The 11,869-nt window shown below is 41.3% G+C and overlaps 1 protein-coding gene across 1 annotated transcript in view; it reads left to right on the plus strand.

Moving 5' to 3' along the window:
• Positions 1 to 8,839, plus strand: part of LOC143285702 (uncharacterized) — a 9,858-nt gene extending 1,019 nt beyond the window's left edge. The window contains exons 2-6 of the mRNA XM_076593105.1: positions 1,101 to 1,253; positions 3,156 to 3,212; positions 4,241 to 4,727; positions 6,287 to 6,494; positions 8,769 to 8,839. Of these exons, the coding sequence (XP_076449220.1) occupies positions 1,110 to 1,253; positions 3,156 to 3,212; positions 4,241 to 4,727; positions 6,287 to 6,494; positions 8,769 to 8,784 (912 nt within the window). The 5' untranslated portion in view covers positions 1,101 to 1,109 and the 3' untranslated portion in view covers positions 8,785 to 8,839. The remainder of the gene's footprint in view (positions 1 to 1,100; positions 1,254 to 3,155; positions 3,213 to 4,240; positions 4,728 to 6,286; positions 6,495 to 8,768) is intronic.
• Positions 8,840 to 11,869: the final 3,030 nt, after the last annotated feature.

Here is an 11,869-nt window from a genome sequence, read left to right on the forward strand (position 1 = left end):
ATGTATTGTATTGCATGATATTACGATGATGATGATAATTGTATTGCATTGTGTTGTATTGTATTGTATTCTGTTGTATTGTATGATATTACGATGATGATGATAATTGTATTGTATTGTATTGTATGATGATGATGATAATTGTATTGTTTTGTATTGTATTGTATTGCATTGTATGACATTACGATGATGATGATGATGATAATGATGATAATGATGATGATGGCGATGATGATTATCATTATTATCAGCGTCATCATCATCGTCATTGTTATTATTATTATTATTATCATCATTGTTATTTTCAGCATCATTATCATTATGTTTTCTTTTTCTCCTTCTTCATCTTCTTCTTAGTAGTAGTAGTAGTACTGGTGGTAGTAGTAGCAGCAGCAGTATGATGATGATGTTGGATGACGACGACAACGATGATGATAATGATGATGATGATGATAATGTTGTTGGATAACGACGACGACGATGATGATGATCATAATGATGATGATGATGATGTTTGATGATCACGACGACGATGATGATAATGATGACGATGGTGATGATGTTGTTGTTGGATAACGACGACGATGATGATGACAATGATGATAACGATGATGATGTTTGATGATGACGACGACGACGATGATGATGATGTTGGATGGCGACGACGACGACAACGACGATGATGATGATAATGTTTGATGACGACGACGACGATGATGATAATGATGATGATGATGATGATGATGATGATGGATGACTACGACGATGATGATGATAATAATGATGATGATGATGTTTGATGACGACGACGACGACGATGATGATGATGATGATGATGTTGATTGATGATGATGATGTTTGATGACGTCGACGATGACGATAATGGGCGACAAAAAAACACATGGTGTAGATATAAGGAAGACAGCCGAACAGAATGGCTGATTATTCTCTATGTAAGGAGAGAAAAAAAGAAAGAAAAAAAGACAGAGATTAGAAGACTAACGTGGACTTAGAAGAATACAAAAATACAAAAAACACAACATTTATTGTCTTTAAAAGATAATTTGTTGACGGTGACGTTTGCGTACGTGTGTGTGAAGGTGAAAGCCATGGTACCCAGAACGCTACCGAGCGACGACGCCCCTCCCTCCTACACAGAGGAACCGGAAGCCCAGTTATCTCTCTTGCCCGGAAGGCGGCGCTACGAAGGGAACTGTTTCCGGTTCCGGTATCTTCCGACTTACGAAGAGAGCGTGAGCAGAGTTTGAACTGTTGATATTGTCAGTACTGTTGGTGTGTGTGTGTGTGTGTGTGTGTGTGTGTGTGTGTGTGTGTGTGTGTGTGTGTGTGTGTGTGTTGTGCGTCATTGCTGCTGGAACCTTTGTTTCTGTGTACTCCCACTCGGTACATGAAATACATTCATGGGCTCGCCCTGTACTGTCTTTGGAAAAATAAGCTTCGGTTTCAGCTTCTCAAGGTGTCGGTCACTTCGTTCGGACAAATACGTTACACCGCAACTGCTTGGCAGATGCCCGACCAGCGGTTTAGCCCAACGAGTGTCGTCCGTCATGCTTTGAGAGCATGCACACACACATCTATCTATCTATCTATCTATCTGTGTATAGATCATAGTGGATTTCTTCTATCTATCAGTCTATCTATCTGTCCGTCTATGTATATGTATGTATGTATGTATGTATGTATGTATGTATGTATGTATGTATGTATGTATGTCTTCATTTTACATTTGGTATCAACGGCACTGTTCTCAGCTGGTTCAAGTCTTATCTCATTGATCGATTCCAGTCTGTCATCATTGATAATTTCCAGTCTGAACCCGTTAAAATCGAACATGGAGTCTCACAGGGATCTGTTTTAGGTCCAGTACTGTTCACACTGTACACTGCTCCTCTCGCTGAAATTATCAACCGCCATAATGTCAGTCATCATTCTTTTGCTGATGACACAACTCGAGAATTAGAGTGATACCCCTGAAAAATTGTCGTCGCTCTTGCAAGAAACATCCGACTGTTTCCTGGACATTCAAAACTGGATTACTCTAAATAAGTTACAATTGAACGCAGACAAAACTGAACCAATGATCATAGGAATTAAACAAAAACTCTCTTCCATCACAACTGACACAATCAAACTTGGCAGTACATCCATCCCTCTTTCCAGTTCAGTCAGGAACCTTGGCGTTGTCCTGGACAACACACTGTCAATGCAAAAATCTATCAGTCAGACTTGTCAATCCTGCTACTGTCAATTGCGACTCATCAGTTCCATTCGGAAATATCTGTCCACCGACCCAACATCTAGACTTGTCGTTTCTCTCATTCTCTCTGGCCTTGATTACTGTAACTCTCTATTGTCTGGTTTGCATGCTTCATCCATTCAATCCCTTCAGCACATACAAAACTCTGCTGCCCGACTCGTCCTCAGAAAGAAAAGGTCTGAGCACATTACTCGTATTTTGTAACATCTCCATTGGCTCCCTGTCTCACACAGAATAAAGTACAAGATCAGCACTCTGTGTTATAAATGTATTCACAGATCTGACCCTTCTTTTCTCTGTGGCTGCCTTTACCTCCACACTCCCATCTCGCTCTCTACGATCGGCTTCAGATCCGCTCTGTTTACGCACACCCAGATTCAAACACATTACTGCTGGCTGCCGTTCTTTCTCTGTCTCTGGACCTTGCAAATGAAATGAACTTCCTCTTTCGCTTCGCTTCGTCAGGTCTCCACACTCAGCTCTTTCAAGTCTGGCCTTAAAACCCACCTTTTCCCAGGATAGCCTCCCTTCCCTGCCTCTTCCTTGTTTTCAGTTTCTCCAGTTTTAGAGTTATGCATGCGTGTGAATGACTGGCGTGAAAGCGCTTTGATTTTTCTCTGAACAAGATTCAGCGCTATATTATTATTATTATTATTATTGGTTGTAGTAGTAGTAGTAGTAGTAGTAGTAGTAGTAGTAGCAGTAGTAGTAGTAGTAGTAGTAGTAGTAGTAGTATCATGATGATGTATGTATGTTTGTTTGTTTGTTTTTGTAACAAACATCACCATCGTTAAAGAAACGTGTTCTTCAACAATCAACGCCATAATCATCATCGTTCTGATCGTCTTCATGCGGTGTTGTTTTTTTTCCCCTGCAGATCGTGCCTCCTCCTCCTTACCACCACCTGCCGATGGGCCCTGGGAATGAAAGGAATGTAAGGAATGTGGGTAATGTCAGGAATGTTGGGAACGTAAGGAATGTATGGAATGCGAAAATGAAAGGCATGAAGGAACCGTAAGGAATGGAGGAAATGTAATGTATGGAATGTAGGGAACGTAAAGAATGTAGAGAACGGAAAGAATGTAGTAAACGTAAGATATGGAATGTAGGGAACGTAAGGTATGGAATGTAGCGAACATAAGGAATGTAGGGAACGTAAAGTATGGAATGTAGAGAACGTGAGGAATGTAGGGAACGTAAGGTATGGAATGTAGGGAACGTAAGGTATGGAATGTAGGAAACGTAAGGTATGGAATGTAGGGAACGTAAGGTATGAAATGTAGGGAACGTAAGGTATGGAATGTAGGGAACGTAAGGTATGGAATGTAGGGAACGTAAAAAATGTAGGAAACGTAAGGAATATAAGAAACGTAAGGAACGTAGGGAACGTAAAGTATGGAATGTAGGGAACGTAAAATATGTAGGAAACGTAAGCAATGTAGGAAACGTAAGGTATGGAATGAAGGGAACGTAAAAATGTAGGAAACGTAAGGAATGTAGGAAATGTAAGGAATGGAATGTGGGGAATGTGGAGAACGTAAAGAATGTATGAAATGTTAAGAATGTACGGAATGTCAAAAATGCACTCTTTTTGCCTCGGCCAGCACAGCACAGCTGCCAGCTTCATTGAGGCATCAAAGAGTGTGGACTGATCCATATGCGCTACGCCACACCTGCTTGAAAAAAAGAAAGAAAAAAAAACAAAAAACGAAGGAAGTGGTTGTCTGAGCTTGGCTTAGACCCAATGGGTTGGACAGGGTTTGTGTACAGTGTGACTGTGTTACTCCCCTGTGTGTGTGTGTGTGTGTGCGTGTGCGTGCGTGCGCATAAGCTTATCTAGCTATCTGCTCAACTATCGATGATGTATGTATGTATGCATGTATGTATGTATACGTATGTATCGATCTATTTCCTTTTTTTTTCCCCTTTTTTTTTTCATTTTTTTTTAAATACTGTTTTCAGCACAACATCCTCTCTTCAACACCACTCGGCTCTCAACCGGAAGACAACCACTGCGCATGCGCAGGGCATGCCGGAAACACGTCACAGACGACCTTGAACCTTTGCAGCGGCTCCCATTCATGCAGAAGGCGAACTCAGCTGCAGGAGACACGATGGGGAGACATTGATCACACAACCATCGTTATCAACAACAACAACAACAACAGCAACAACAACAACAACAACAGCAGCAACAACAACAACAACGATAACAACGTACCATCTCCTGACTATGAAAGTTGCCAAGACTTGCAGGAAACCATGGACAGGTCTTTGACTGGGCCGTACGTTCCTCTGCCACGCCTGAGCAGCACCAGAAGCGTCTTGGAGAATGAGGGTGGCGAGGCAGAGGAGTGGAACAGATCTCTGTTGTGGGAGGACAGGCGGACACCCAAGTGCTGTCGGACCCGAGAGGATCTGAAATACCTGGGCTACTTTTTCCCTTGTGGTAGGTCGTTTTGGTCTAGTTATTACAATACGATACACAATACACAAACTTTATTGTCTATACTTTGGTACAGAGATTTTCTTTTTGGCAGCAGCACATGTCCAACATAAGAAGAAAACAACAAACAAATAAAATGAATAGAAAATAAAAAGATAAATTAAATGGCACCAAATGGAAATAGCTATATACAAATATACAGATTACTGAAATTTACGTGCCTCTCCATTTCAGTCAGCCAAACCGCATTGCACATCTACCCATCCACCCACACACACACACAACAAGTGTAACATCCTGGAAGACGAAATCCATCTTCTTGATCATTGTATTAAATATAAAACCTTAAGGCAACAATTTTTAAAGGATATTCAAAATTCGAATAACACAGGACATATTCCCAGTCAGGTGATGCTAACAGATGATGAATATATACAAACAAGATTAGGAAAATTTGTGTATGACTGCTGCTGCAATTTACCGCATTAACTGATTGATACATTGTGTGTTTTTCATTCGTTCATTCATTTACCATTGCAATTGTGTCTTATAAACCTTACGGTTTCATGACAATAAAATCTATTCTATTCTATTCTATTCACACACACACACCACGTACACACACACCACGCGCACACACACGCACACATACACTCTCTCTCATCCCCTCTCTCTCTGCCTCTCTCTTCACAAGAAATGCAACTACAAAGATCATCCAAAGATTTCGTTATTGTTTGTTGATTTACTTGTTGTTGTTGTTGTGGTGGTGGTGGTGGTGATGGTGGTGTTGTGTTGTTGTTGCGTTGTGTGTTGTTATTGTGTCGTTATTGTGTTGTTATTGTGTTGTTATTGGTGGTGGTGGTGGCTGTGGATGTGGTGGTGTATGTATGGAGTAGGTTTATTTATTTATTTATTTTACTCCTTTGTTTTGCTAACGAAACAACACCACCAACATCACTAACAACATCACCACAACCAGCACAACCACAACCACCACCAACCAACACCACCAATAAACACCACCAACACCAACACCAATTACACCACCACCACCACCACCACCAACACCACTACCACCAACAGCACCAACAATAAACACCACCAACACCACCAATTACAACACCGCCACCACCACCACCAACAACACCACCACCAACAATAAACACCAACAATTACACCACCACCACCAACACCACCACCAACACCAACACAAACAACACCACCACCAATTACAACACCAACACTACCAACACCAACACCAACACCACCACCAACACCACCACCAACAACACCACCAATTACAACACCACCACCAACAACACCACCAACAACACCACCACCACCAACACCACCAATTACAACACCACCACCACCACCAACAACAACAACCGTAATACCCACCAACTTGTCAACTACAATTACACCACCACCACCACCAACACCACCACCAATTACAACACCACCAACACCATCACCGCCACCACCACCAACATTACCCACCAACCTGTCAACCCCTTACAAAACTGCCCCCCCCCCCCCCACACGTCCCCCTCCCCCACCAGGGCCCCAGTGTGACTGCGCATCAGACGCAGAGAGCGAGGCAAACTGCACGTGTGCACCGCGGGGCTGGGAGCACTCGCCGGAAGTGGGTTACCTCCCTTCTCCCCGATCCCTTCAGAGGCGGCAGCGGCAGCGGCAGCAGCAGCAGCATCAGGCACACAGACGGCTGCAGCAATGTGCCAGACTGCTGGGCACCGTGGCCGGAAAGTGGTTCGTGTCTTTTTCTTTCTTTCTTTCTTTTTTTTTTTTTTTTTTTTTTTTTTTTTTTCCAACGCACCCACCATGTCATTCTCATGAATATACAATGATTTCATTGTTTATTTATTTTTTTACTCCTTTGCTTTGCTAACTAAACATGACCTTTTTTTTTTTCTCTCCTGCGGCTGGAAAGTGGTTCGTCTCTTTGTTTTTTTGTTTGTTTTTTGTCAGTTTTTTTGTTGTTGGATTTTTTTTTTCAACACACCCACCATGTCATTCTCATGAATATACAATGATTTCATTGTTTATTTATTTTTACTCCTTTCCTTTGCTAACTAAACATGACCATTTTTTTTTCTGCGGCTGGAAAGTGGTTCGTGTCTTTATTTTTTTGTGTTTTTTTTTCAGTTTTGTTTTCTTTTTTCCAACACACCTACCATGTCATTCTCATGAATATACAATGATTTCATTGTTTATTTATTTTTACTCCTTTGCTTTGCAAACTAACCATTACCTTTTTTTTTTCTGCGGCCGGAAAGTGGTTCGTGTCTTTGCTTCTTTTTTTTTTGTTTTGTTTTGTTTTTTGTCAGTTTTTTTTTTTTTTTTTTTTTTTTCAACACACCAATCATGTCATTCTCATGAATATACAACGATTTCATTGTTTACTTATTTTTACTCCTTTGTTTTGCTAACTAAACATGACCATTTTTTTTTTCTGCGGCCGGAAAGTGGTTCGTGCTTTTTTTTTTTTTCTTTTCTTTTTTTTCCGACACACCTGTCATGTCATTCTCATGACTATACAACGATTTCATTGGGTTTTTAAAATCTTGATTTTAATTTTTAATTTATTTATCTACTCCTTTGCTTTGCTCTCATGAATATACAAGGATTTCTGTTTGTTTTTTCTTCTTTCAAAATGTCCCCAAGAAAGGTACAATTCCTTGCGTTCCTTACATTCCCCACATTCCACGCATTCTCTTACTCATATTTGAACTTGGCAATCTACATAAGTAAAACTGTGCATTGGCGTGCAACTCAGTGATGTTGGAAAAAAAAAGAAACTGAATTTAGGATATTGTAAAGCAATAACGAACAGTGTGTGTGTGTGTGTGTGTGTTGTTTATTTTTAATTAAAAAAAACTGCCAATGAAAAAGACGTGTGATGCAACATGAAAAAATAAATCTTTCACACACACAAACACATACACATACACACAAAAACACACACACACGCACACACACATACACACGCACACACATACACACAAACACACACACACGCACACACACAAACCGAACAGTGTACACACACACACACACACACACACACGCAGACACACACACACACACACAAACCGAACAGTGTACACACACACACACATAACATACACACACACACGCACACTACACACACACACACAGAAGTACAATGACCCTTTACGTAAATCTTTTAACCTTGACACTGGCAGACTTTGTTTATGAGCAAGAAGTCACCAACCCTTATACAACTCAGGGATGAGTGATGGATAGGTCAGCTTTTTTTTTCTTTCTTTTTCTTTTTCTTTTTTTTGTATTAGAGTTGTTGGTTTTTTTATTCGTCATAAGAGCAGCAGTGAACACAGAAGTGAACTTTTTTTCTCTCTCTCTCTCTTTTTTTTTTTAACAATGGAAAAAGGCATGTATGCGCGCATGTGTGAATATGTCTCGAGTACCCCACAGATACACACCGCTTTCCCTCTCTCTCTCACACACACACACATAAACACACACACGCACATACACACACACACACACGCGCGCGCGCGCGCACACACACACACACAAAGACACAAGCACACACACAAAGACCAGAGGATCATCTTGAAATAATCACACTGTTTTGATTAGGAAAAAGAGTAGAAAGAGTCCATTTTTAAACTTCTTTTTTTTTTTTCATCACGTCTTTGCAAGCAGTAGAGTGAACGTCATCTTCCAATCTATTTTCACGAGAGAGAGAGAGAGAGAGAGAGAGAGAGAGAGAGAGAGAGAGAGAGAGAGAGAGAGACAGAGACAGAGACAGAGACAGATACGGACAGACAGAGACACAGACAGAGTTGGTTTTCTATCGCTCTTTTGAAAGAACCCATTGTTTCAGTCATTAGCTGGAAATTGTTTTTTTTTGCCAGCATATTACATACATTGTTTAATTAATAATGAAACGTGTGTGGGTGCGCGCGCGTGTGTGTGTGGGTGCATGTGTGTGTGTGTGTGTGTGTGTGTGTGTGTGTGTGTTTTACTGAATTACAGGTTTGCTCGAAGTTAGGAGAGGCTGTTCTTCAAACTTGATCCCCAGAAAGCGGCATTATCTATCAATTCTGACATTCTTAAAGAAATATATATTATGTATATTATGATCTTTGTGTGTGTGTGTGTGTGTGTGTGTACACGTGTGTATTTGTATTCGTGCATGCATGCATGTGTATGTGGATGTGCGTGTATGCGTGTTCGTTCATGAATGTGTGTGTGTGTGTGTGTGTGTGTGTGTGTGGGTGTGTTCAGTTTAATGCCATGCAATGCAAATGACTTTATTGCCAGCTTAAAAAGAATAGTGCATTAACAAAATCTTCTTCACGTGCATTCTTCTTCTTCTTCTGCGTTCGTGGGCTGCAACTCCCACGTTCACTCATATGTGCACGAGTGGGCTTTTACATGTACGGCCGTTTTTACCCCGCCATGTAGGCAGCCATAGTCCATTTTCGGGGGGGTGCATGTTGGGTATGTTGTTGCTTCCATAACCCACCGAACGTTGACATGGATTACAGGGTCTTTAACGCGCGTATTTGATCTTCTGCTTGCGTACACACACGAAGGAGGTTCAGGCACTAGCAGGTCTGAACATATATTATGTTGACCAGGCGCCGTTACCGAGATTCGAACCCGAGACCCTCAGATTGAAAGTCCAACGCATTAACCACTCGGCTATTGCGCCCGTCTATGCACATGCAAATGCTGGTCTACAGATGAACAAGTAACGTAAAATCAAGTGAATGACCTGTACTTCTTTTCGTGACTACTATGAATACATCGGTTATCATGTAAAAGAGAGGGGCGGGGGGGAAGGTAGGAAAAATATGGCATTTTAAGACACAGGTGAAACAGGGTATATGAATAACCTGTACATCTTCATCATCATCATCAGCAGCAGCAACAACAACAGCAACAACAAAAAAAAACAGAGCGAATAAGTCCGACAGACAAAACCTGAATTCAAGGAACAGACAGACACCCAAGTTTCGCTCAGCAGCAAATTTGAAGGGGTAAGGATTCACTGACTCTTACACCAGCAGCAGCAGTAGCAGTAGCAGCAGCAACAGCTACAGCAACCAATGGAGAAGAAGATAGAGAAGAAGGCTTTTTTATGAATAAAAAAAACAACAAAACAACCACCCAAATCAAAAAGTTATATGGACACAATACTTTTATTATTCCAGAATTGGTAAGGGGGGCGAGGGGGGGGGGCGGGGGGGGGCAAGGCCAAACGTAAACGAGAAAAAAAAAAAGAGAGAGCAGAAATCACAAGACAGTCATCACGAGGTTAACACAGGTATATAAAAATCCAAATTGCACGTGCACGATTGTTTAAATAATAATAACAATAATCACATATTTGAATATAAATAGAACAAACAGATCACATCGCATATATGCATTTCCCATACGGCCACATCAACTCACATGGAAAACTACGTCCATCACGATTATAAGTCACATGCTCAGATGCTGGTTAACGACACTATCATATTTACAAAATAATAATATATTACTATTACATTTCTTGCTAATGGTGCAAGGCTTTCAGGGTATGTATAACGGCTGATAATAGTACACTACTTGGCAGAAAAAAATACACGGAAATAATCATGAATGTGTGTGTGTGTGTGTGTGTGTGTGTGTGTGTGTGTGTGTGTGTGTGTGTGAGGGAGGGAGAGGTGCGTGTACACAAACCTAAGCTATTTTGCTCACACAAAAAAAGTCCGATAAGACAGAGGCATTCGCACACAAACTAACACATCGAATGCTGACCCTTCTCAGCTTCGCTTTGGACAATGCTGCTCTTCAGATATAAACAGAGCAAAAGGCCACCAGTTCTAGATAATATCACCACACACAGAGACACAGACACAGACATGAATGTATGACTGATTACGTAAGACTCATCTTACTCAAACGCGGTCAGAATTACGGTCAGCACCTTAGCCTAGTGATTGCACTTGGAAACTTTGAGTGTGACCAGGGCACGCTGTGTGTGTGTGTGTGACTTGGGCATAGTGTGTGTGTGTGTGTGTGTGTGTGTGTGTGTGTGTGTGTGTGTGTGTGTGACTAAGACACGCTGTGTGTGTGACTAGGGCATGTTGTGTGTGTGTGTGTGTGTGTGTGTGTAGGACACGTTGTGTGTGTAACTAGGACATGCTGTATATGTATATATCTGCGCGCGCGCGCGTGTGTGTGTGTGTGTGTGTGTGTGTATGTGTGTGTGTGACCAGGACAAGTTGTGTGTGTAACTAGGACATGCTCTCTCTCTCTCTGTGTGTGTGTGTGTGTGTGTGACCAAGTTGTGTGATGAAACAGCCAAGATATCACCGTCACCACCACAGCTACAACCAGAAGTCAAACGTGCCCGTGGAAGTTCCCTACGAGTATAAGGGCACATGCAAAATACACAACCACTAACAAATTGGGCGTTCTTTGGCGCTGGTGAAAACAATTACGAGCGTTGGATTAAATAAAACTTACGGTAAAATCAACACGTGTAATTTTTCCCTTTTCAAAAATGCTCGCATATCGCCTCTTCCTCCCTTCCACCCACCCACTATTTGACAAAAAGTCATCAGCGAATGTCTGACTCATTCATACTGAGCAGGGAATGTTAAAAACCCTACAAGAACATGACATTTCGGTGGAATTTCTTTGTGAAACTGGATTATTTCGCTGCTGCCGAGTTATATACATGTAGTCAATAAGAGAATAAAAACAAAAAAACAAAAACACACAAAAAAAAACAACAAAACATACAACTGTGGTTCGAAAATCTGATTGGTCCAAAAACATTGATTCTCTACATGCTGTTTTTGTAGGTCACCCATTTCGCACGCACACACACACACACACACACACACTCACACGCACAGGCTCAAATCAACTAATTCTTCTTTTTTCGAGCTGATCGCATAAATCAAGTACGCCGTTTACAGCCTTGTCACCCATATTTGCTGCAGTGTTTTACCGGCCTACTACAGGCTAGTGTTAAAAAAAAATCCTAAACAAAACCAAAACAAAACAAAAAACAAAGGCAAGGTCTTCCAAGACTCACATGTTGACCTAACAAAGGATTCATAAAAAAAAAACCC

Source organism: Babylonia areolata, chromosome 9 (assembly GCF_041734735.1).
Source record: "Babylonia areolata isolate BAREFJ2019XMU chromosome 9, ASM4173473v1, whole genome shotgun sequence".
Taxonomy (NCBI): Eukaryota; Metazoa; Mollusca; class Gastropoda; order Neogastropoda; family Buccinidae; genus Babylonia; species Babylonia areolata.